General features: G+C 45.5%; 2 protein-coding genes across 10 annotated transcripts in view; both read right to left on the bottom strand.

Moving 5' to 3' along the window:
• On the bottom strand, positions 1-20,521 carry SAAL1 (serum amyloid A like 1). 7 transcript variants are annotated; one of them, XM_077818319.1, is made up of 14 exons: positions 20,411-20,521; positions 17,189-17,367; positions 15,943-16,056; positions 15,695-15,736; positions 13,750-13,833; positions 11,381-11,460; positions 10,646-10,705; positions 10,248-10,363; positions 9,246-9,429; positions 8,891-8,973; positions 8,588-8,776; positions 7,239-7,435; positions 5,696-5,788; positions 1-1,645 (listed from the first exon to the last, which is right to left on the bottom strand). In XM_077818319.1, exons 2-14 carry the CDS (start codon positions 17,309-17,311, stop codon positions 1,553-1,555), a joined length of 1,458 nt encoding a protein of 485 aa, XP_077674445.1. In that variant the 5' UTR covers positions 17,312-17,367; positions 20,411-20,521; the 3' UTR covers positions 1-1,552. The 7 variants fall into 7 exon arrangements, with proteins under 7 accessions (XP_077674445.1, XP_077674448.1, XP_077674446.1 ...); XM_077818322.1 differs by lacking the exon at positions 20,411-20,521 and adding an exon at positions 20,142-20,160; XM_077818320.1 differs by lacking the exon at positions 20,411-20,521 and adding an exon at positions 20,000-20,121.
• A 2,630-nt stretch (positions 20,522-23,151) lies between these two features.
• LOC144265590 (serum amyloid A-5 protein-like) overlaps positions 23,152-24,562 on the bottom strand; it is a 33,895-nt gene continuing 32,484 nt past the window's right edge. For all 3 annotated transcript variants that reach the window (XM_077818316.1, XM_077818315.1, XM_077818318.1), the window contains 2 exons: positions 24,019-24,157; positions 23,152-23,293 (listed from right to left, as the gene is read on the bottom strand). In XM_077818316.1, coding sequence (XP_077674442.1) covers positions 23,152-23,293; positions 24,019-24,157 — 281 coding nt within the window. The remainder of the gene's footprint in view (positions 23,294-24,018; positions 24,158-24,562) is intronic.

Raw genomic sequence — 24,562 nt, 5'->3', positions numbered from 1 at the left:
TGCTTTTTAAAAATAACTTTATTATAAACCTGTAGTTTTAATAAAATATTCAAAAATGCCAATGTAGTATGAAAACCCTGTAGCCACTCAGTTACCAACTGCTTCCAATAACATATAAAAAATGCAAGAAATGACTGCAATTCTTATGGTGACTTCAGTCAGCATTTTCAAGCTTTTAAGTCCCCTTGCCAACAACAGAGATGCTGTCAATTACCTGATGGAATGGCTGAGTAATACCACCTCTGAAAACAAGCTTGGATGAAAAGACTTAGCACACGTACAGATACTGTATCTTCAATAATTACGACCTGTACATGTAACTCAGGACAAGTAAAGTAGAAGCCTAGAGAAATCTGGATAACTGTGGAATGAATGTATGCTAATGAGCTATTCTCCATGAACTTGTTCCATCGTATCTTTATATCTCAAAATAATTTTGTCTACTTGTTGCCAGTTCCAGTTTATAGAAACGACATGAGCCAACATATTGCTGTAATATCTTTGATGTCCAAACACAGCAGACAGATGAGCTGCACTGCACCCAGATAAAACATATGAAAATGTACTGCAGTTAAAAAAAACCTGAAGAGTGGGATTTTGAGAAGCATTTGAGAGAGTTGAAATTCAGTAGGAGCTGGGATATCTAACTCCCTTAAGCATCTTTGAAAATCCCAGCCTAAAAAGCCATTTCTAATTTAATTCAAAATAATTCAACATAACAACATACATCAATAAGGAACGAGAACTGTTTGATATTTTTCTGAACTGAAGCATAGAGAGCTTTTCTAAAAAGCAGCGTCTTGTATGCAAGAGATTAAATCTAGATCTACTCTATAACTCTGCGTCAGACAACTTGACTACAACAAGCAGAAGTTGCCGTGTAGCCTGAAAGTAATTCATTTTAAACTGTGTTGGAGCTAGAGTCCCTAGATTGCCCATAGTGAAAGGGGCTTAGAAATTAGATGTACAGACATCGTAGCAGAATAGGTTGCAAAATTTCTATAACATCTGCACACATTACTGAGATCTTCCAAAACAAAGCAAGTCATTTATCAGTGTGATATAACTGCTTTACTGAGGTGACTGAAGAAATTAATGATTGCTTAGCTAGAAGATATTTAAGATTTCTTTTTGACTAACCCTCCTACCAAGAACAATGCAAGAGAGTCAGTAGCATTTTAAAAGATTCCATACATTTCATTGTTTCAACAGATGAAAAGCACAAGCTCACAGGTTATTAAAATACAAAAGAATATTTATAGTTCTGCTTTGCACCTCAAATAAGCAGCTAGAAATCAAAAGCCTCTGATCACAAAAGCTGACAAGACTGCAGGATGAAGAACTGACTTCAAGTGAGTTTATTTCCTTCCCCATCCCAGATCAGGTTAATCCAAGATTAACCAGGAATATCTGTGAAATTTCTTAAATACCATCTGCAGGTAAGGGGGTTAAACTCATTCTTCTGAGTTTATGGACATGTTGATTTCTAAAATACTGTAAAGAAACAGTCAAAATCCTCATTCCATAGGAAGAAAATATTCCATGTACTTTCTTATGTCTGCAGCCTCAGGCTTGGGAAACGTTTTTCTAGACTGTCAGCAAGCGTCTGATCAGCCTCACGCAGCGCTTCAAGGAAACTTTCCACCTAGAAATAAAACACAAGTATGAAACAAAACACAAATACACTCAGATGGAATGAAGGAATTGCCATACTGGCTCAGACCAGTGGTCTATATATTCCAGTAGCCTATCACTGACAGCAGACAGTACTATTTCAGAAGAAGGTGCAAGAAACCCTGCACTAGGCAGTTATAGGACAAATTAATCTGCCCCCCAAACATCCAAAATTAGAAGCTGGTTTGAAGCCTGAAAAACGAGTGTTTATATCACTTCCAAGACTTTTTTTTTTTAAGTGTTTACTGATGTAGAACTGGATCTTCTAGTTATCTATATAAATAGCTACACCTTTTTTGAATCATGCTAAACTCTTGCCACGAGATATCATTGAGTCCAACGACATCCACAGACTAATCTATAGAATACAATTCGCTCCAATACCAGTGAAGGTTTGAGCTTGCTTAAAAAACATATATTTGTTTTTCGTTCTTTGGAAATCAGATATGCTTTTTTTTTTTAAATCACTCTATTAAAACAGGTTTCAGAGTAACAGCCGTGTTAGTCTGTATTCGCAAAAAGAAAAGGAGTACTTGCGGCACCTTAGAGACTAACCAATTTATTTGAGCATGAGCTTTCGTGAGCTACAGCTCACTTCATCAGACGCATACCGTGGAAACTGCAGCAGACTTTATATATACACAGAGAATATGAAACAATACCTCCTCCCACCCCACTGTCCTGCTGGTAATAGCTTATCTAAAGTAATCACCAGGTTAGGCCATTTCCAGCACAAATCCAGGTTTTCTCACCCTCCACCCCCCCACACAAATTCACTCTCCTGCTGGTGATAGCCCATCCAAAGTGACAACTCTTTACACAATGTGCATGATAATGAAGTTAGGCCATTTCCTGCACAAATCCAGGTTCTCTCACTCCCTCACCCCCCTCCAAAAACCCACCCCCATACACACACAGACTCACTCTCCTGCTGGTAATAGCTCATCCAAACTGACCACTCTCCAAGTTTAAATCCAAGTTAAACCAGAACATCGGGGGAGGGGGGGTAGGAAAAAACAAGAGGAAATAGGCTACCTTGCATAATGACTTAGCCACTCCCAGTCTCTATTTAAGCCTAAATTAATAGTATCCAATTTGCAAATGAATTCCAATTCAGCAGTTTCTCGCTGGAGTCTGGATTTGAAGTTTTTTTGTTTTAAGATAGCGACCTTCATGTCTGTGATTGCGTGACCAGAGAGATTGAAGTGTTCTCCGACTGGTTTATGAATGTTATAATTCTTGACATCTGATTTGTGTCCATTTATTCTTTTACGTAGAGACTGTCCAGTTTGACCAATGTACATGGCAGAGGGGCATTGCTGGTACATGATGGCATAAATCACATTGGTGGATGTGCAGGTGAACGAGCCTCTGATAGTGTGGCTGATGTTATTAGGCCCTGTGATGGTGTCCCCTGAATAGATATGTGGGCACAATTGGCAACGGGCTTTGTTGCAAGGATAAGTTCCTGGGTTAGTGGTTCTGTTGTGTGGTATGTGGTTGTTGGTGAGTATTTGCTTCAGGTTCATGAATAGGTCGGAATATGAACAAGAGGCTGCTCGGCAGCTCTCCAACACGAGTTTCTACAAGCCATTACCCTATGATCCCACTGAGAGTTACCAAAAGCAACTACAGCATTTGCTCAAGAAACTTCCTGAAAAAGCACAAGATCAAATCCGCACAGACACACCCCTGGAACCCCGACCTGGGATATTCTATCTACTACCCAAGATCCATAAACCTGGAACTCCTGGGCGCCCCATCATTTCAGGCATTGGCACCCTGACAGCAGGATTGTCTGGCTATGTAGACTCCCTCCTCAGGCCCTACGCTACCAGCACTCCCAGCTACCTTCGAGACACCACTGACTTCCTGAGGAAACTTCAATCCATCGGTGATCTTCCTGATAACACCATCCTGGCCACTATGGATGTAGAAGCCCTCTACACCAACATTCCACACAAAGATGGACTACAAGACATCAGGAACACTATCCCCGATAATGTCACGGCTAACCTGGTGGCTCAACTTTGTGACTTTGTCCTTACCCATAACTATTTCACATTTGGGGACAATGTATACCTTCAGATCAGCGGCACTGCTATGGGTACCCGCATGGCCCCACAGTATGCCAACATTTTTATGGCTGATTTAGAACAACGCTTCCTCAGCTCTCGTCCCCTAAAGCCCCTACTCTACTTGCGCTATATTGATGACATCTTCATCATCTGGACCCATGGAAAAGAAGCCCTTGAGGAATTCCACCATGATTTCAACAATTTCCATCCCACCACCAACCTCAGCCTGGTCCAGTCCACACAAGAGATCCACTTCCTGGACACTACAGTGCTAATAAACAATGGTCACAAACACCACCCTATACCGGAAACCTACTGACCGCTATTCCTACCTGCATGCCTCCAGCTTTCACCCTGACCACACTACACGATCCATCGTCTACAGCCAAGCTCTGCGATACAACCGCATTTGCTCCAACCCCTCAGACAGAGACAAACACCTACAAGATCTCTGTCAAGCTTTCTTACAACTACAATACCCACCTGCGGAAGTAAAGAAACAGATTGATAGAGCCAGAAGAGTTCCCAGAAGTTACCTACTACAGGACAGGCCTAACAAAGAAAATAACAGAACGCCACTAGCCGTCACCTTCAGCCCCCAACTAAAACCCCTCCAACGCATTATTAAGGATCTACAACCTATCCTAAAGGATGACCCAACACTCTCACAAATCTTGGGAGACAGGCCAGTCCTTGCCTACAGACAGCCCCGCAACCTGAAGCAAATACTCACCAACAACCACATACCACACAACAGAACCACTAACCCAGGAACTTATCCTTGCAACAAAGCCCGTTGCCAATTGTGCCCACATATCTATTCAGGGGACGCCATCACAGGGCCTAATAACATCAGCCACACTATCAGAGGCTCGTTCACCTGCACATCCACCAATGTGATTTATGCCATCATGTGCCAGCAATGCCCCTCTGCCATGTACATTGGTCAAACTGGACAGTCTCTACGTAAAAGAATAAATGGACACAAATCAGATGTCAAGAATTATAACATTCATAAACCAGTCGGAGAACACTTCAATCTCTCTGGTCACGCAATCACAGACATGAAGGTCGCTATCTTAAAACAAAAAAACTTCAAATCCAGACTCCAGCGAGAAACTGCTGAATTGGAATTCATTTGCAAATTGGATACTATTAATTTAGGCTTAAATAGAGACTGGGAGTGGCTAAGTCATTATGCAAGGTAGCCTATTTCCTCTTGTTTTTTCCTACCCCCCCCCCCCCCCCGATGTTCTGGTTTAACTTGGATTTAAACTTGGAGAGTGGTCAGTTTGGATGAGCTATTACCAGCAGGAGAGTGAGTCTGTGTGTGTATGGGGGTGGGTTTTTGGAGGGGGGTGAGGGAGTGAGAGAACCTGGATTTGTGCAGGAAATGGCCTAACTTCATTATCATGCACATTGTGTAAAGAGTTGTCACTTTGGATGGGCTATCACCAGCAGGAGAGTGAATTTGTGTGGGGGGGTGGAGGGTGAGAAAACCTGGATTTGTGCTGGAAATGGCCTAACCTGGTGATTACTTTAGATAAGCTATTACCAGCAGGACAGTGGGGTGGGAGGAGGTATTGTTTCATATTCTCTGTGTATATATAAAGTCTGCTGCAGTTTCCACGGTATGCGTCTGATGAAGTGAGCTGTAGCTCACGAAAGCTCATGCTCAAATAAATTGGTTAGTCTCTAAGGTGCCACAAGTACTCCTTTTCTTTTTTCTATTAAAACAAAGCAGCTCTGCCAATTTACATTAGCTGATGATCTAGCTCAAAGTTTTGGCTGATGTGAGCCAAAAAAAAAGGAAAGAAAATATGAATGTCTGATGTGTCATCCGATATTGCATCTTATGTCAGAGTAATCCTGCCCTCTTTAAACCTGGCTATAAATTGCCCTGCATGTTCTCACCCATGTTAAAGATTTTGTCACATACTCACTGAAGTGAAATATAGTGGTAAAAGATTCTGAAACGCACAGGAACATTTCTGTTCATTTAGATATCCCTGGTTCAATCCCTCTAATATGTTTTCCTAGAAAACAACAGTAAAAAATAAACACAACTAGTATTTCATAAACAGTTGCTGAATACATAAGCTCACAGCCACGTGCATAGTGTCATATATATAAGCCCCTTCGTTTTCAGTTTAAACTGATTTTTACCAAAAAACTCCCAGGTTTTACAAAAAAGTATTATTCTTTTTTTTCCTGAGTTCCACCCTACTTTTGTATCATTCAAACATATAAAAAATAACTTGTTCCACTATGAAAATACAGATATCTCATGCATTGTATTGTATTACGAGAATACACTAGTCTGTGTGTATGAGCAAAGCTGCCCGTTGAAGTAAAGCTACAAATCAGTCTACGAGATGTACACAGGCACGCACACAAGCTCTGAAGTGCATGCACAAGCGAACGTACTGCTGAATCTCACACCCACCACGTACACATTTCAAGCTGTTAGCAGATAACGGTTTAAAGATCTGACATACACAAATGGGAAGAAAACGAAAATCTGTATCAGAATATGTTTCAGAACTCAAGGAAGCACTCAAAAGTTTTAAAAAACCAAAAACAGGAGAAAAGGATGAAGTTGAGTGTATGCGCTGCACACGATGTGTCCCAATTATTAAATGTAAATATTCATAGTCTAATAGTTCTAAGGCTACAAGAGTACATTTTTTATTCAAACGAAAAGTTTTATTTGGGGATTAGAGATATACTGGTTCTTACACTCAGAGGTGGCATTGTGTTTTAATTCTACAGCAAACCACATTGATGAATGGAATTCAGAGCATTAATCTACTGAATACTTTCCCCCCCGTCTTTTCATCCACCAAAATAAACCCCAATATTTACCCAGAAAAATTATTAATAATTTTTTGCACTGATTTTCACCTGTTTTTGTTGTTGTGGTAATAAACACTGATAAATTCCTGGGAAAAATCAAACAAAATAAAAACTGAAAATAAAGGGCTCTACATATACATGTCCTTGTATTGTAAAGCAGGTAAAATATATCATATAAATAAGAAAGCTTACAGTCTAGAGACAATAGTTGACGCAAAACCGAATAGAAAATGGGAAAACATTCTCTCAGTTTAAATGCTCTCACAAAAAAAATCTTCAGAACTTCTTAGCCAGGAGCTGAGAAATTGCCACTTAAATAAAGACCTACATGTATTCTTTCCCTGACTGAACTTCATTAATTCACATGCAACAAGGAATTACCAATGTACATCAAGCAGGTTACTTTGTGAGATAAACTGATTGAAGTCCTCAGAAATATCTTGGTCTCTATCTTGTGCCATATAGGTTACAGTTGTGCCTCCAGTCACTTCTCTAATCAGAACCTCACCGAACTCAATTCTGGTACATAGTTGTACTTTGAGCAAAGAAAAGGAAGAAAATGCCCCTTGAATAATAAGATTTCCTCTTTCCCTCCTCTGCATAAAATCCTCCTAAAATTTTTCTCTTTACCTTAGTCAATTCTTGAAGCATATTGGAAAGCAATTCACAACAGATATCCTTCAAGATTTTCAGATGGAAGTCTTCCTCAACTGTTCCCGACTTCTTAGTCTCCTCTGGCTGTGATTTCTTTGAGTTATCAAAAGATCTCTTCCCACAGTCCTCCATGTTTTGTAAGATTCGAATCAAACTCCCAATCAGAGGCATATCTAATATACAAAACAGGAAACCACAGTTTTACAAACTGAAAGACAGATTTGGGTTTTTTTTCCCAGATACTGTCAAGAGGATCCATTTTGAAACATGAAGAAAGATTTGATAAGGATGTAGAAATGTACATTCAGATTGCTTCAAGACCATAGGTTATCTGTATATGTCACTGTTTGTCAATAAGGTTTTTAAAAGTGTCAGGAGATAGCACAATCCAGGAGACAAAACTCGAGAGACCTGGGAATTGTTACATACAATTGGTATCTCACTCTCTATCATAACTGCACACCACTCCTTTCTGCAGGCCATGTGTCTTTAAAGACATAGCTCCATGGCATGGGGGAATTTCCCCAGCAATAGTTCACAGAAAGCACAATACCTCCCATGCTTCTGATGCCTAAGCCAAACCAATTTCCCCCCTTTTACTGGAAGGGTATGTGCTACCTTGTGCAGGTCCAACTCCTTGAGCCCTCTCCCCATTACTTGTATACCTAGGCTGCACCAAGCCCAGACCCAATAGCAAAGGAAACCTGGACATTGCTGTAAGCCATTCAATTTAGTTACCATCTGAAGAAAGGAAAACAGAGGGTAGTACAGTAAACTTTGCACAATAATAAACCCAACTGCCAACCAAAGTGAGCAGTGTAATTTTCTGCTCCTAAAGAAATCAACTCTCATTCCATGTCACTCCTTTCCATCTTAAAGGCTAGCCTATGTTTTCATCCATTTCTCAGAGACATTCATAATGGTTGATGCAAATGATAAAAATGCACGAATTAAATGCAGAATTCCCTCCTACCTCTTAAAATAACTGCAACCCCAGCCTCTGTCATTAACAAGTATTATTTTTGCAGTTCTATTACTTATCACCATAACTGGTAAAGAGAAGACTCAGCTGAAAATCCAGCTCCAAATACCCCCCGAATTTTAGAAACATTTAAATCTGAACTCTGGTTTAGATAAAAATTTTGCAAGTCACCCCTTTCTTTATAATGGGCCAATTTGTTACCTTTATGTTGTTCTAAACTTGTAACAATTCTGTGCCCTAAACCAGTCTTGAGTAACCACTAATAAATTAAATTAACATGCCATCCCACTACTGGCATGACTCTAAAGTCATCAATTGTACAGGAACTAAAAATGATACTTGCTTTTTCTCATCTTGACATATTCCTGTTGTATCTGTGAAGCAAACATGGCAGACAGTACAGACAAAATAGAGGCCAATACACTCTTCTGCTCTTGAATGATGATTGGTGGATCATCTGGCTGGCAGAGTTCATGGCAAACCAGACCATAAAGTAAAGTCCAAGTCTCTTTTCCTCCATCAGGAGATTGCACTTGAGAAAGAAAAAAACCGATTCAAGGAGAGAATTTTTTTTACTTAAGTATCTGTCACGATCTAACGTCACTGCAGCATTGTTCCATAATATACAACAATTCAAGTGTCTTACCAATAGCCTGAATGCCCTCATCCACTGTGGTTAGGAGCTGCAAGATATGCATATAAACATCAAGCCCCTCTGGATTATCTGAGCTACATCAAACAAAAGAAAACAGATGAGTTCATTATTAATAGAAAAATGACTCTTCATGAACACTAGGATACAAGGATTATCCAACTGGCCCACAAACAACAAGAAACTTTAGAATAAATCATCATGGCACTTTTATATGACAAATCACAGGGACCAAATCCTATTACTCATAGGAGTAGCCCCACTGAAGTCAAGAGTTTCAGGATTGGGCTGCAAGAAGATAATCAGCAGTCACCCTAGCCCCAAAATTAAGGAGATAAAGCACACGTACCAGACTTGTTTTGCTGCTTCAAGTACACAAGGTACAATCTTAAAATCTGGATGTTCTTCTGGGGAATCATCTGTAGACTGTCCCACTGACTGACAAGAGCCATTTTTAATCCACTTTAACATTAGTTCTTCATCCAGGTCAAAGAGCTTGTCCACCACCTCGCCCACTTTAACCAGCAGTTCAACTGCACAGACAAAAACATAATAAATTTTGATGAATAATGAAAAACTAGCATACAAAATGCTTACCCATGTTAACACACAAAAAACAGAATTTAGAATAAATATTCATGCTGAGTAGCACTTCACACTTTCAGTAGTCCCACTGAAATCAAACATACAAGACCCTCAAACAGAAGAGCAAAGTATTATTATTTCTTAAAATAGGGAACAGTAGGGATGACATTCTTCTAAGTCAAAAAGCTGAAATTTTAGGATTTTTGCATAAACATTCTGCTGTTTTTATTTAGCTGAAGATGAAAAACACATTTTTATAAATGTCAGTCAAGGTACATGCTTAAAACAGTGTAAGAATTGTAATGTTACAAGAAGAAACAGAATAGCTGCCTATTACTTGGCTTATTTTTCTAAAAGTGTTTTTCAGTTTAGTTCTAACAAGACAACAGTGCATTTAGATAGCAAACCTTAAAAAGAGATACAATGTTACACTGGAATAACTGAAAACATGGGCTTGTTTTAAAACAATAAAAATGCCAAGTACATGTACTTCAATAAGGACCACGTGATTTGCCTTAATGAAAGAAATTTGATCCTGCACAGATGTAAATCTAGGGCCGATTTCAATCTTCCCTTTTTCTTTAGGGATCGGACAGATCTATAAAACCTGCAAGAGTACATGCAGTTTATTCTGTACTCATGAAGTTTACTATTTTTAATGTATTCTACACTTTAAAAAAAAAACAATTTGTCTTTACAATTCAGATGTACCTCAGCATTACGTTTTATCTATCAACACCAATACCCAAATTACTTGGCAACTTACCATTTGTAGAGCTTGACATGATAAAACAAACACAGTCATACACGGATGGGTTTTCTCGGATTCTTTCAACCCAGATGTTGGCCACCTCAGCTTGGGAGAGGCAGGTTAACAACAACCTAGACAATAATTGCAATTTTAGCTTTGCATGTAATTAAAATATAGTGGATCAGGTCCTAGTTACAGTAGTGTTACTGTGGATTTACACTAATCTTACTGGTACAATGGAGAAAAAAAATCAAGCCCACGAGGGATGAAATCCAAGTACACTGTGGAACTTAAGAATGGAAAGGGAGAGAAAACAAAATAATCAGCCCACTCTCAAGGATTTTATTTACAAGCATTAGAACACATTAAAACTATCAAACATCAATATTTCAGTTGCTAACAAGATGCCCTACCTGCTTGTTTCCAGCAAAGTAGGAGAGTCCGAATCACATAAATGTTGCAATAATATTTGTCTGTAAATAAAAGTTACAATATGAAGTTTAACTGAATTGTTCTTAAAAAAAATTAATTTTAGAACAGGATTAATTTCACATCAATTTTTCATACCAGCAGTTTGCCGCAACATAAAAGTAAAATCCTCCTCTACTTGTGCAGAAATTAATGATATTTCCAATTCTAAAAATTCAGACAAAAATGCATTCCTTGGCATCTATCAATATATGCTCAAGGGTTTATGATGAGTGTTAGGAGGAGACTCATGGTTAACTGATAGTTCTTCTCTTCATCATAGCTTTTTTTAGCACTGAAAATTTCTCCAAGCGGCATTATCTTCCATTCAGCAACTAGTCAGTTGAAATGCCTGAACTAAGTTGGGGCAGAGAACGAGAAACTTTGTTCCTCCTCTTAACATAACCCGTGTGAGATACAGAACAGTGGATTAATTTATCTGCATTGCACTTCTCAAGACAGACAAGCCCAATAAATGACCCTTTCTTTGTTAAAAAAAATAAATAAAAGAAACGACTACAGAGACAAAAATATTTACAATAAAATTAATTTTCTAACATTTAACCCTAATCTATTTGGTCAAAAATCTAAGACTAAAAAGAGTCTTAATGTTTAATCCATATTTTGTAAACATATACACACACATGATGCAAAGCAAAAGCACACACAAACAAACTCACCCAAGATTGTCATCTTTACTAATAGACATGCATATGTCTTGGAAACAGGCCATATTACCCAATATTCCCACACAGATTTCCTGTGAAGTCAAATTATAGTGGGATTAGACAATGCAATATAGGTACCCTTAGGGTACACATCTAACTGTGGGGGAGCTGGTTCTCACTTCTTTTCTACATGAGTTAGTATTAGCGTTCACTTTCCACACAGACTGAATGTTTCCATTAGAGATGTCATGTAGGAATGCCTCGGATGCACTGATGGCTAATTATACTATGGACAAATGATGGCAAGTATTCCTCAGGCTTATCATAGTTAAGGGTTTAAAAAATCAAAAATGAATATACCTTGAAACAAACTTCTCTGGTTTCGTTAGATAGGCCAGACAAATAGATACTTTGTGCAAATCAGTTTGGAGCTTAGCTGGATTCATAAGCATAAGAACAGCATAAGAACAAAGAACTCAGCACACAAATGCAATCCCATGACATATTCGCCTCCTGACAAGAGAAAGGATCTTCTCAATAAACCCCTCACAGACCTCAATTGCTGATTGCAGTATTTTTAAAAACAAAATGCAGCAGATATCACCAACAGATTATATTCACTCCTGGACAATGACCAAAAGAATGTACAGCTCTACACTGAGATCAAGGACTCTGAAGTATCTTGTGAATAACTAGTGCTAATAACAAATGTCACTGGAAACCTTGAAATCTCAAATCTTCAGTAACGTAAAGTTTGGATTCTAGCCCTGACAGGTAAAAAGGTAAAAAAGAAAGTCATTTTTACTCCCATCTTTTTTCACCACCTTTAAATTACACCACAATTTTAGCAGCCACTGTCTCAAATTGCTAAGGAGAGACGCCAATGCCATGGCATATATGATCAGAGAATTTGGAACCCAACTTTCAAATGACATAAAGCATTAAAAGTGAGATTTTCAAAAGCCATCAGTATTAGCCTAATTCTTCTTCCACTGACTTCAGTGCGAGTGGAGTTAAGACAACTGTGACGGGGCAGAGTGGCCCCACACTGGTATCGTGGGGGTTAACCCTTCCTTCCTGGCAGAGGAAGCCCTGCTGGGCATGCGCCAACTGGGGAGTAAGTATAAAAGCCTGCAAAGGTGCTCAGTCTGGGCTGACCACGGGAGGAGAAGGAGGCACACTGCCAGCTCTGGAGGAGGGACACCCAAAGTTCCCAGATCCAGGGGCCAGCCAAGCCAGGACACACCCAACGCCCAGGACGGAGGTTTTGTCCAGAGGGGACAGACCGGAGGACCCCCCCCGCAGGAGTGGAGAAGGCGACATTGAGGGTAGGAAGTGACCCAGGGGCATCTTAGAGACAGGCAGCATCAAAGCTGCGCTGACGCTCGATGTGTTGCGGGCGGATCCCCGCCGAGCTAAGCACGAGGGGAAACACCGCCAATAGAAGAGCCCTGGGTCGGGACCCGGTGGAGAGGGCAGGCCCGGGTCCCCCTACCTCTCCCACCATTGGGATACACCTCCCTGCCTGAGGGGGAGTTATATGGACTCCGGCCGCCGGGACACACTGCCCCAAGGTGCAGGGTGAGTTATATAGACTCCAGCCACCGGGCCACACTGCCCCAAGGTGCAGGGTAAGTTATATAGACTCCGGCCGCCAGGCCACACTACCCTGCTTGCGAGGGGGATTGTATAGACTCCAGCCGCCAGGCTGCACTACCCCAACATGGGGAGCGATTTATGTGGACCTGTCCGTCGGGCTACACTGCCCGATACTCAGGGCGACACCTGGACTCAAGCGGGTAGGTCCCACTACCCCGACTAAGGGGCAAGCACAGGAAAGCCGGCCATGGGGCCACACTGGAACGCCCTTACAGGACAGGCGTGGGAACATAGGAGTGGCTAGGCCCCAACACCCCCCCGCCCCCGCCACAAAGGGGCGCTGCAGTACCAGACCCGTCACAACAACACTGAGCACTTCTGGAATTCCTAATCTTAATTCCTATCTAGAGTGGATTGTGAGATACAGACTGCTAAAATCACATGAGCTGAAAAGCGGGGTGGGGGGTGGGGGCGGGACAAGTGATTATAAGAATGACAGAATTGTAAGTACTGATATCTGATAATCCACTAAGACCAAAATCACCTTGGGAGACCAGAACAAATACCTACATTCAAGACCTGTAACATTTTCTAAGCACTGATCATAGACCAAAGAGCAGAAGGAAGATTGGAAGCACTGGCTGTAGTTTATTTTAAAAGCCACCCCCCAACTCCACCTTACCATTCAACTCCTATACAAACAAAACAAGAAGGAAGGAGAAAGGGGAGGATATTTTGCAAGTGTTCACCTAGGACAGCACTTTCCATTAATCTATACTTACAATAAGTCGAGGACACTTAGACTTGGCAAACACTCCCATAAATATATCAGGGGCATTAAATTCTTGGAGAAATAATGCAACATCCTGGGGAGAAAAAGTGTTAATTAGACTTTTTTTTCCTTTTTAAAATATAATTTCCACATGCAAATCAAATGTTTCCCTCATTGAATCAGGCTGGATCAAGCAGTTGTCAGATTCACTATGACAGGTGAGTTATCTTACCAAGCCCTGTAGGCTTGTCAATTACAGTCAATGACAAATGAAAATAGAGACACACAACTGTAGATATGTTTGATCTTGTCCTCTTCCCTGATCTTTCAGTTGTCAGAGTTTTTGCCTTCCTCATGCTGATCTTCAGTCCAAACTTCCTGCTTTCTCAGTCTACCTGGCAGTTATTCTCTGTAAATCTTCCTTGGACAATGCTAGGAAATCAACATCCTCTGTGAATCTAAGGTGATTCACAATCCTCCCACATGAAATAAGAGGAGTCATATTATCTCTCAGTGCTAATCAATACTGCTTCCAGGACGAAGCTGAACAAATTTGGCTAAAGCGTGCATCTTTGTCTCACTCCTATGGTTATCCTGAACCTTTCCATCAGCTTCTTGTCTACTCTCGCCACACTCATTGACTTCCTGTAAATGTTTTCTACCAGCTTGATCAATTTCTTGGGGATGCCATATGTTCAAGACTTGTCATAATCTTTTCTGCCAAATGCTATCAAAAGGTTGTTTAAAATCTCTAAAGTTGTTAGAACACAACCAAATTTGTTATATCTGCTTCTCTGATATCTGTCTCATCACAAAGAGCTGACTTTTTATACTCCATCCTGGTCTAAATCTGGTCTGTCCCTCTGCAAGCACTGCTTTATGCACCTCTCCATTCTTTTCAGGGACCATTTCATCTACTGTGTTCCAGACTCCGTACAACTCTTCAGAATATTCTTTCCCTCCTTCGTGCTTTGCTTCTTCATCCTCAACTATTTGCCTCCACTTGTCTTTCACTGTTGACAGCTTCAACTCATATGTCCCATTCAGTTTTCTTATCTTTCAATACAACTTGTGTCACACTTCTTTTTGTGTATTCCTCTTTTTTTAAAAAACAAAACAAAACACTGTTCTATGTCTTTTCAATGTTCATTTCTTCTTTCACCAGAAACATGATGTTTTTCTGAACAGCTTCCTTGTATTCTTTCCTGACACATTTCCCGATAAATTGGTCATAGATTTTAGTTCTCGGCACATTTTCAGTTGCGCCCAGCCTCAACCCCATCAATGCCAACATTAACTTATGAATTGATCCAATATCTGCCACAAATAATCTGCATGACAACACACTTGATTTCCACCTGTGATTCACAAGTACATCATCTATCATATTCTTACTTTGCCCATCACGTGATAGCCAATTCCACTCCCTCATCAGCTTTCTTTGTTGGAACAGCATGTTCATTATCACTGGGTTGTTGCGTAGGCAGAAATTTAGTAGCTTCTCTCCTCTATTGCTTTCTTCATTGAGTTTCAATCTGCCTGTTGCTCCATCCCAGAAATCCAGTCCAATCCTACTTTCACATGAAAGTTTCCCAACACTATAACCTATCTTGTCTTCAAACTTCTTGTATTGCTTTCTGTACATCATTATAAAATTCATTGATTTCTTCCTTGCGCACTGCTAAAGTCAGTGCATATACTTGTATTATTGTGACAGAAGCAGATTTTATTCTAAATCTCCTTAACATATGAAAAGATATTGGACTTTAGCACCAATGCAACTCCATCCTGGTGTCCGCCCCTTCCCTTCCCGGGACCCAACTGCCTATATCTAATAGAAGGTCTTTCTTCATGAGATAGTGTTTGCTTTAAAGCACATAAAAAATCTTGCAATTCTCAGCCTGGTACTTGAAAAAGTTTCATGATAGGGACAGGCATCTTTTACGTCAACTTACCAGGCGTACTCTGCTTAGGGGATCCTCAGCAGATAGCACCAACTAGAATAGAGAAGGAGCAACACCATCCAAGTTCGGAAGCTGGCAAAGAGTGCTTGTTAAGTCTTCCACTAACCAGCGCTATCAATCCTCTTCTTAGAGGAGCATTTCGACTGAAGACATTCAGTGAAAGGCTGAGGCACTGCAGAGAAATTTCTCAGCTTTACAGTTGAATTCAATACTTCATTACAGGCTGCTCACCAACATACCTCGTCCATTGACATGTCCCACATTTTACAAATGTCATTCTCCATTTCTTCATCTAGCTCTGTCTGCACTTCCTCACGATTCGAGTTGGAGTCACTCTTTTCAGGGCTAATGACCTATCAAGTGAAGTAAAAAGAAAATGGAGCAACAGTAAGGGAGTGACAGTGAATTCTTCAAGACAATCTATTGCTTTAGTTATCCAAAGACAGACGACACTAACAATCTACTCTTTTCAGACCTTCCAAAACTGTACTGCTCATGTTTAAGCATTTTCTAAATTAATCTTCTTGGGCAGAAAAGACTTTCCTTGAACGATATGCAGGCCTTTCACCTCACCTGGGCTCAATTTACTCATCTAAAAAAGCAGGGACAACAATATTTACCTACCTGACAGATTGCTGGGAAGTTTAATCAACATTTGTTAGAGGGTATGAGGTCCTCTCTTGAAATGTTCAAGTATTACTTCCTTTGCAGAGATATTACACACAGGTGAGTAAGATATATTTCTCATAACAAATTAACTGTGTGCACTGGGCTAGCTACATTAAAGTTATCAAATCATACAACGATATGTGAGCAAGAACCAGGCAGCCAAGCATCTGAGAGAGAAAGAATGCCAACTTAGAGTACTGGCCCTCCCCATCCAGTATCCTATCTCCAGCCCTGGTCATCCCTGATGCTTCAGAGGAAGGAAATAAAAAAAGAACACCCCCAGAATACATTGTGGGCCAGGAAATGCCTTCCTGACCCCCCACCAGTGGCTGACTAAAACCATGAAGCATAAGCTTTTAGGAACATGAGACATAAACCAGAAGTGAATCCCAGGGCTCTTGAGCCCTGACCCCCTACATCACATATTTGTCATACATACTTATAAATTATACTCATAAATTTCTTGAGTGCTCTCTTAAAACTAATTGTGTTGGCTGCCCCTCAACTCCTATTGGGATGCTGCTTCCACCCCTCTAATGACTAGAAACATTCTTTTAATTTCCACCTGAATTTGTTCATGAGCAGTTTACATCCCTTTATTCTTGCACCAAAGTTGTCCTTTAGCTTAAACAGCTGTTCACCTTCCTTATAACAGTGAGCAATCTTATCCCTGGTTACTTACTGAGGTCACTTTCTCTACATGTTACAACACCCATTATTTAACCTGCAGGTCATCTGTTAACACAAAAAGAGCTCAGTACCTAAGAGTGTCCCCAGCACATCTTCAGAGACCGAGAAATGGCACTTATCACGCACCTCTATCAGTTTTGTAAGGATACTGAACAGCCAATGCTTGCTGTAGACTGTGTTCCCAATGGAATCCCCTGCTGCCTGCTCGTCCTCAGCATCGCTAGAAGGGGGCGAAGGATTCCGGTCCATTTTTCAAAAATCCAGCACAATCTCTGGACCAGAAGTTTTCCAGCAATCCTGCTTCTCTAGAAACAAAGATAAGTGGGGAGTGACTCCAGGCAAGAGCTGGCAGCATCCCTGTCCCTACCAAACCACGGAGGGGTCCCAGTACTGGGTTTACCATGGCACCAGTGGCTCCATGGCGCTGGGCCACACTCAGAAGGGGCCCTGGTGTCCGGACTTGCTGCTCCAGCCTCAAGCCTGATCTCCCAGCCGGCTGAGCAGGCCAGGAAATTTATCCCCGACCCTGCTCCACCCCCGCCTCGCCTCTTCCTGCCCCTGCTCCACCCTAGCCCTGCCCGCACTTCACCCCACCCCTTCCCCTGAGCTAAGTCCTGGGGGACTGCAGCAGGGGTCAGGCTCTCCCTGCACTCAGTGGGTAGCAGGAAGTGGAGTGACCCAGCCCCAGCCCGCTCCACCGGCTCCCAGCCGCACCACCAGTGAGTGCTGGGGGGTGGTTCCCCTGTGCCCCCCAGTCCCAAGGCTGGGAGCCAGGGGAGCAGAGTGGAGCAGACTGGGGCTGGGTCACTCCACTTCCCAACACCCTATGAGTGTGGGGTCAGGCCCCCCTGCAATCACCAGCTAGCAGGAAAGGGAGCGACCCAGCCTGCTCCGCCAGCTTGTGCTGGAGGGTGGTTTCTCCCCTACCCCCCAAGCTTGCTCCTGCCCCCCACACACCTTGGGTGCAGCCCCTCTTCCCCCCTGCAGGGGACGGCATAGGGCACCACAATGTCTAGGGGCAGCCCTACTGGCCCCCTCCAGGCATGTGGGTCTTGAGGGAGCCTGGCCGGGGCAGGCCGGGCTCCCACTCTGCCCTGGCTGGTTGTGCCGCTTCCAAGGGGCCAGAGGGATCCCTGACCGGCCCCAGCAGTGCTGCAGGCTCAGCCCATGTATGGACATAGTCACTGCCAGCAGGCCAGTGAGTGTGGCTGGGGGGCAGAAAGGGCGTGGGGGAGTAGGTCTCTGGAGGGTCAGGGGGAGGGCCACTGGGCAGTGGGTGTTCTGTATGGAGTACTCCTGGGGGAATGAAAACAGATCCCCTGCAGATTTCTTTGCTTCCCTTTCAAAAGTGACGGAGAAGCAAAGGGAGGGGGGTGGCAGTGGAGAACACACATGGGCTTAGTTTGGGGGGGGGCAGTATCCCCTAACAGAGGCAAGGCATGGGGGCACACAGAGTCACATGCCACTGCCTCCCCAACCCTTTCTGCAAGCACAGAGCTGCCCAAAGAGAGTGCTGCTCAGAAGATGCCACTTTCTGGGTCCTAGATTGAGCTCCCGTTCTGTGTGCTGGGAGCCATCCTGTTTTCTGTACAACAGTAAGTGCCTATGGTGGGGAAGGGCAGGGGCAGGCTGTGGCTTAGGGGAAAGAGGCAGTGGGGAAGGAAGTGGGTGGGGTGGGGAGAGGAAGAGATGGAATGGTGGGGAAGGGGCATGGGATGGAGAAGAGAAGGGGATGGGGAAGCCGGGGTAGGAAGAAGCAGGGGCAGGGGGAAAGAGACAGGGGGAAAGGAACGGGGTGGGATGGGGAGGAGATGGAGCAGTGGGGAGAGGAAGGGAAGGGAAAGCAGGGGCAGGAGAACGCTGGAGCCCAAGGTGCGGCATCCCCTTGGCAAAAACTGGGGCTCCCCTGTTAAACAGGCCCATCCAACCCTCACTCTGACAAGCTCAATCTCCCCTGCATCTGAACCACGCCGATGAGCCCTCCAGACACCCTCCCCACTGAGCCCCAAACATCTGCACCCCCACCCAAATGAACCCCATCTCTCCTGTACCCCATCTCACCCTCCCCGCTGAGCCCCAAACACCTTCACCTGGATCCCCTGCAGAGTCCCATTGCCCCTGAAACCCCCCAATGAGCTTCTGTGCATCCAACTCTCCCACTGAGCCTCCTGCACCCAGATTGCCCCACAGAGAACTCTCTTAGCCCTACACTAAGTCCCTCTGCGTTTGGATCCTGCTGCCAGGCTGAGCCTGTTCGCCCACAACCTGATGCGCCTGGCACCGGGGGCAGGGAATGGGAAAGGCCCCAGGGTGTTTCTGGGGCAGGCCTGGCCCCTGCACTGCATCAGGGTCGGGTACACCCTCACGGCCGAGTCCCTGTCCCAGGATGGGGTGGGGGGAGGCTGCAGGGTAATCTCCCACCTCCATGCAACCAGTGGTCTGTGCTCCCCACTGCCATGTTGGAGCCTCCACATTTATTTATTGACGAATAAACTCTGCAGAATCTTAAAACATAGTGCGCAGAAATTTTAATGCGTTGGTGCAGACTCGCCTCAGGAATATGGGGGCTGTGACGGGGGTGGGGGGGCTGCGAGGAAGGCGGTGGGCAAGTCTCTGGGCGGGGAGCGGTGTGGTGCAGTTGTGGTGGGAGGCCATTGGGGGAGGTCTCTGGGCACGGGGGAGGTGTGGGGCGGGCTCGCCCTCAAGGGGAAGGGGCCTGCGGGCCGCCCAGGCCAGTGTGCGCCTGGCAGCCGCAGGTTTGTAACCAGGGCCCTCCTGCTGGGCTGCTCCCGCCGCCCCGCGGCTCCGTGCCCCAGCCCCCCCGTCACGCCGGAGCCCGACCGCCCCGAGCCCCCCTGCACCTTGCCCTACAAATGTGTGTGGGGCCAGGCCCACAAAAAGCTAATCCGGCCCCGAGGCGTCTCCCGCAACCACAACCTGTGTCGCCTTCCCCGCCACGACACGAACGCCGCATCCCGCAGAGCGCTGCTGCCTCCTGCCACCCCACCCGCCCGCCCGAAAGCCAGGTCCCCACCCCGCCTCCGCCGGGCACCGGCTCCCCGCCCCTCCACCCACGGACCCAGAGCCCACAGCGCGCAGACCCCACGGGGCACCGGCTCCCCCGGCCGCCCAGGCAGCCGCCGGTCTGAGAGGGCCGAGGCAGGAGACTCCGCCCATCGCCGGGCGAGGCAGGGGCGCGGCGGGCACCCGGAGCAAGTAGCGGCCCGCTCCCTCCTCCCCTCCCCGGGGGCTCGACCCCTCACGCCACTGCGGGGACGGGAGCGACTCCTGCATCGGCCCCAGCTGCTCAGCCCCGCGAGAGGCCAGATCCCGCCGCACGCGGCTCACCCGGCCAGGGGGGCTCAGCGCTCTCCGCCGCGCGGCTGCTGGGCCCGGCCCCAACAACCCTGCCCCGCGGCCAGCCAGAGAGAGAGAGACAGACAGCGCCTCAGCCGCCCCACAGCGCCCCCTGCAGCCCGGCCTCCCACAGACAGACAGCGCCTCAGCCGCCCCACAGCGCCCCCTGCAGCCCGGCCTCCCACAGACAGACAGCGCCTCAGCCGCCCCACAGCGCCCCCTGCAGCCCGGCCTCCCACAGACAGACAGCGCCTCAGCCGCCCCACAGCGCCCCCTGCAGCCCGGCCTCCCACAGACAGACAGCGCCTCACCCGCCCCACAGCGCCCCCTGCAGCCCGGCCTCCCACAGACAGACAGCGCCTCACCCACCCCACAGCGCCCCCTGCAGCCCGGCCTCCCACAGACAGACAGCGCCTCAGCCGCCCCACAGCGCCCCCTGCAGCCCGGCCTCCCACAGACAGACAGCGCCTCAGCCGCCCCACAGCGCCCCCTGCAGCCCGGCCTCCCACAGACAGACAGCGCCTCAGCCGCCCCACAGCGCCCCCTGCAGCCCGGCCTCCCACAGACAGACAGCGCCTCACCCGCCCCACAGCGCCCCCTGCAGCCTGGCCTCCCACAGACAGACAGCGCCTCACCCACCCCACAGCGCCCCCTGCAGCCCGGCCTCCCACAGACAGACAGCGCCTCAGCCGCCCCACAGCGCCCCCTGCAGCCCGGCCTCCCACAGACAGACAGCGCCGCAGCCGCCCCACAACGCCCCCTGCAGCCCGGCCTTCCACAGACAGACAGCGCCTCAGCCGCCCCACAGCGCCCCCTGCAGCCCGGCCTCCCACAGACAGACAGCGCCTCAGCCGCCCCACAGCGCTCCCTGCAGCCCGGCCTCCCACAGACAGCGCCTCAGCCGCCCCACAGGGCCCCCTGCAGCCCTGCCTCCCACAGACAGACAGCGCCTCACCCGCCCCACAGCACCCCCTGCAGCCCGGCCTCCCACAGACAGACAGCGCCTCAGCCGCCCCACAGCGCCCCCTGCAGCCCGGCCTCCCACAGACAGACAGCGCCTCAGCCGCCCCACAGCACCCCCTGCAGCCCTGCCTCCCACAGACAGACAGCGCCTCAGCCGCCCCACAGCGCCCCCTGCAGCCCGGCCTCCCACAGACAGACAGCGCCTCACCCGCCCCACAGCGCTCCCTGCAGCCCTGCCTCCCACAGACAGACAGCGCCTCACCCGCCCCACAGCGCCCCCTGCAGCCCTGCCTCCCACAGACAGACAGCGCCTCAGCCGCCCCACAGGGCCCCCTGCAGCCCTGCCTCCCACAGACAGACAGCGCCGCAGCCGCCCCACAGCGCCCCCTGCAGCCCTGCCTCCCACAGACAGACAGCTCCTCAGCCGGCCCACAGCGCCCCCTGCAGCCCTGCCTCCAACGGACAGACAGCGCCTCACCCGCCGCACAGCGTCCCCTGCAGCCCTGCCTCCCACAGACAGACAGCGCCTACCCACCCCACAGTGCCCCCTGCAGCTCTGCCTCCCACAGACAGCGCCTCACTCACCCCACAGTGCCCCTTCGCGCCGACAAATTGTAAGGTTTGAGTCTTATTGACTACGCACTTTTACCCTAAAAATTGAGGAAAGGCCTAAAAAATTATTTGACCAGAGTCATTCTAAAAACCCCCCACTGCATGCTGCACATTTGTTTGCTCTTTTGTTCAAGATTGGAATGAGAGGTTAATTGCAGTGTTGTTCCAGCTGTATTGCTCCCTGGCTATCAAGATGGGTGAGGTAATAATGTCTATTATTGGACCAAGTTCTGTTGGATAGAGAGACAAGCTTTCCAGTTGCACAGAGCTCTTCCTCAGGAATATAAGGCTGACATGATTTTGAGTTTTTAAGATTCCTTTGTTTTTATGTGAAGATGTTGGGGTAAATGCACTACCAGAAACCTAATGACACTGCTGTCAGCTGCCTGGTAACTATCCAAACACTGGGAAGCACACAGCCAGAAAACACTGGTTTCATCCAGTGATGACTCTGATCTCAAACTGAACAGAGGTTCTACCCACCTGACAACAATAAATATATACTTTTAAAATGTAAGCACCATTACTGCTTATTAAAGTGGAACTAGACTCCCAGCACCATGGAAAATGCGTTTTCATCTTTTCATTTAAAATGTTAACTTTCCTCCTGACCTGCCCCACAAATTTTTTTTTGTCATGATACCTAAACCTTTGCAGGGTGGTTTTTATGCCCCCAACTAATTAGCCAGGTAGGATGGTCTTATGGTTAGAGGACTGGACTCCATTCCTAGCTCTGCTATAGACTCCCCTATGACATTAGGCAAGTCAATTAACATCTCTCAGATCCCTGTCTGTAAAATGGGGATAATAATAAAAAGAAGAATTACCATAATGAATCAAAATATTCCAGTAGCCTGTCTCTGACAGTGGCCAGTGCCTTCTGCTTCACAGGAATATGCAAGAAATCAAGTAAAGGACAATCATTAAATAATCTGGAAGTTTCTTCCGAATCTGGGGCAGTGAAGGGTTACCTTTGTCCCCGAATCATGAAGATTTGTATCCGATATTGTTTTTATTATTGCTAATATGGCTTAGGGTGGTTGTAGGTGAGGATGTTTGTTCATTCACTGAGAGCTTCAGTATTTTAAGATTTGATTTATTGTAGTTTTGCACAGCTAAGGGAAAAATAGAACCATTGTAAAGTATTACAGGCTGCATTAGTATTTTGAGGGAAGGCCCTCTGGTCTGTAGCGGTTTGGGTCTCCTCCACTTCTGCCCCATGCATTTGCCTCCTGGTCTTGACGTGTGTCTTCGGCTCCTCTGCTGCTAATGCCACCCTGCCAACCTTCCCTGGCATCACTGGAAAGAGGAAACAAAGGTTATCCTAGATGGTTTATAGTTAAATATCATTAACTAAATTATTTACTTTACACTTATCCCCCATAGTTTAATCCCTACTTTTCCATAAAATTGAGGACATGCACAAACACCTCACCAACAGAAGTTATTCCAATAAAAGATATTAGCTCACTTACCTTGTCACAGACACAAATCTTAGCCTGTCTCTAAATAGCAGGAGTCATCCCAGAAGTGCATCACTGCAGTAGTTGTGAATTGAAAAGCTTTCCCATTATTTGCCTCCACTAAGATATAAGCTCCTTTGTATCATAGTCATCATGTTCAAAATCAACATTTGAAAACAATCCTCATTAGAGGACTGCACGTGAACCTATGATCGTAGTTTCCTTGGATGAAATACCAAGGACAATATGTACCAATTCTAGATTAAAGTGAGGTCCTGCAATTATTTAAATTTTAAAAGCCCTGTGGTGAAAACATTGGCCTCCCTGCACATAGTAATGGGATCTGATCTGAGAATATATCTAAATAGGTCAGCTCAGAAACCTCCTTTACAACTCAAGAATGGGCACAGTCTTCACACTTAGCCAGTTCAGAGGTTAAATAAAAATGTCCTCGCTTCAAACAGGACAATAACTAGTTATGAAGTACAATGTACTTCATAGTAATTTGATTGCATAGCTCTCTGCCGACTTTTAACTCATAATCCAAGTAGAATCCATTACCTTATAACTTCTGCTGCCCATTTACCGCCAGGCCCTCTTCGGGTAGCATCATAATTCCCACGAGCATGGAAATATTTATCTGAATTTTTATAATTTGCCTCCCGCATGTCGCTGTATGCACGCCACATATCCCCAGCACCTGGAGAAGAGAGAAAGGATTATAGAGACACTGAAAATTTAAAACAAAACTTTGAGGTTATTCCACCCACATTCCTCTGAAGTAGTGAAGCACCATTCTTCTCACTTCCCCACTGTGGCTTCCAAGTATAGTGCTTCTAGAGAAGGCAGTGAGGCTCTTATATACCATTGAGCAAATACTTCATTTTTTGGTTCAGTGGAAGATCTGAGAAATCCAAAAAAGATTGTTGAGTTTCAAACCAAAACTAATTTGTTATGGTTTTTCTCATCAAAATGAAAAACAGAAATAGTATTGTTCAGGTTCATTTGAATAGACATTTCTGCAGCAAAATGTCAGAATAGTTCACTGTGAAAATTATTAATTTTAAAGTTTTTTTTTTCAGCCAAAACTATTTGCCAAATTTGA

Source organism: Eretmochelys imbricata, chromosome 6 (genome assembly GCF_965152235.1).
Source record: "Eretmochelys imbricata isolate rEreImb1 chromosome 6, rEreImb1.hap1, whole genome shotgun sequence".
Lineage (NCBI taxonomy): Eukaryota > Metazoa > Chordata > Testudines > Cheloniidae > Eretmochelys > Eretmochelys imbricata.
Note: the sequence above shows the minus strand (reverse complement) of the source record. Positions and strands in the feature narration are given on the sequence as shown.

What these genes read in the sequence shown, in the direction of transcription:
- SAAL1 (XM_077818319.1), bottom strand. Translation starts at nt 17,311, where the DNA reads ATGGACCGGAATCCTTCGCCCCCTTCTAGCGATGCTGAGGACGAGCAG. An exon ending in GAAGCAGCAAAACAAGTCTG is followed by an intron (nt 8,974 to 9,245) that starts GTACGTGTGCTT and finishes TGTTTGATGTAG; the next exon opens with CTCAGATAATCCAGAGGGGC. An exon ending in ATATGTCAAGATGAGAAAAA is followed by an intron (nt 7,436 to 8,587) that starts GCAAGTATCATT and finishes TTTGTATATTAG; the next exon opens with ATATGCCTCTGATTGGGAGT.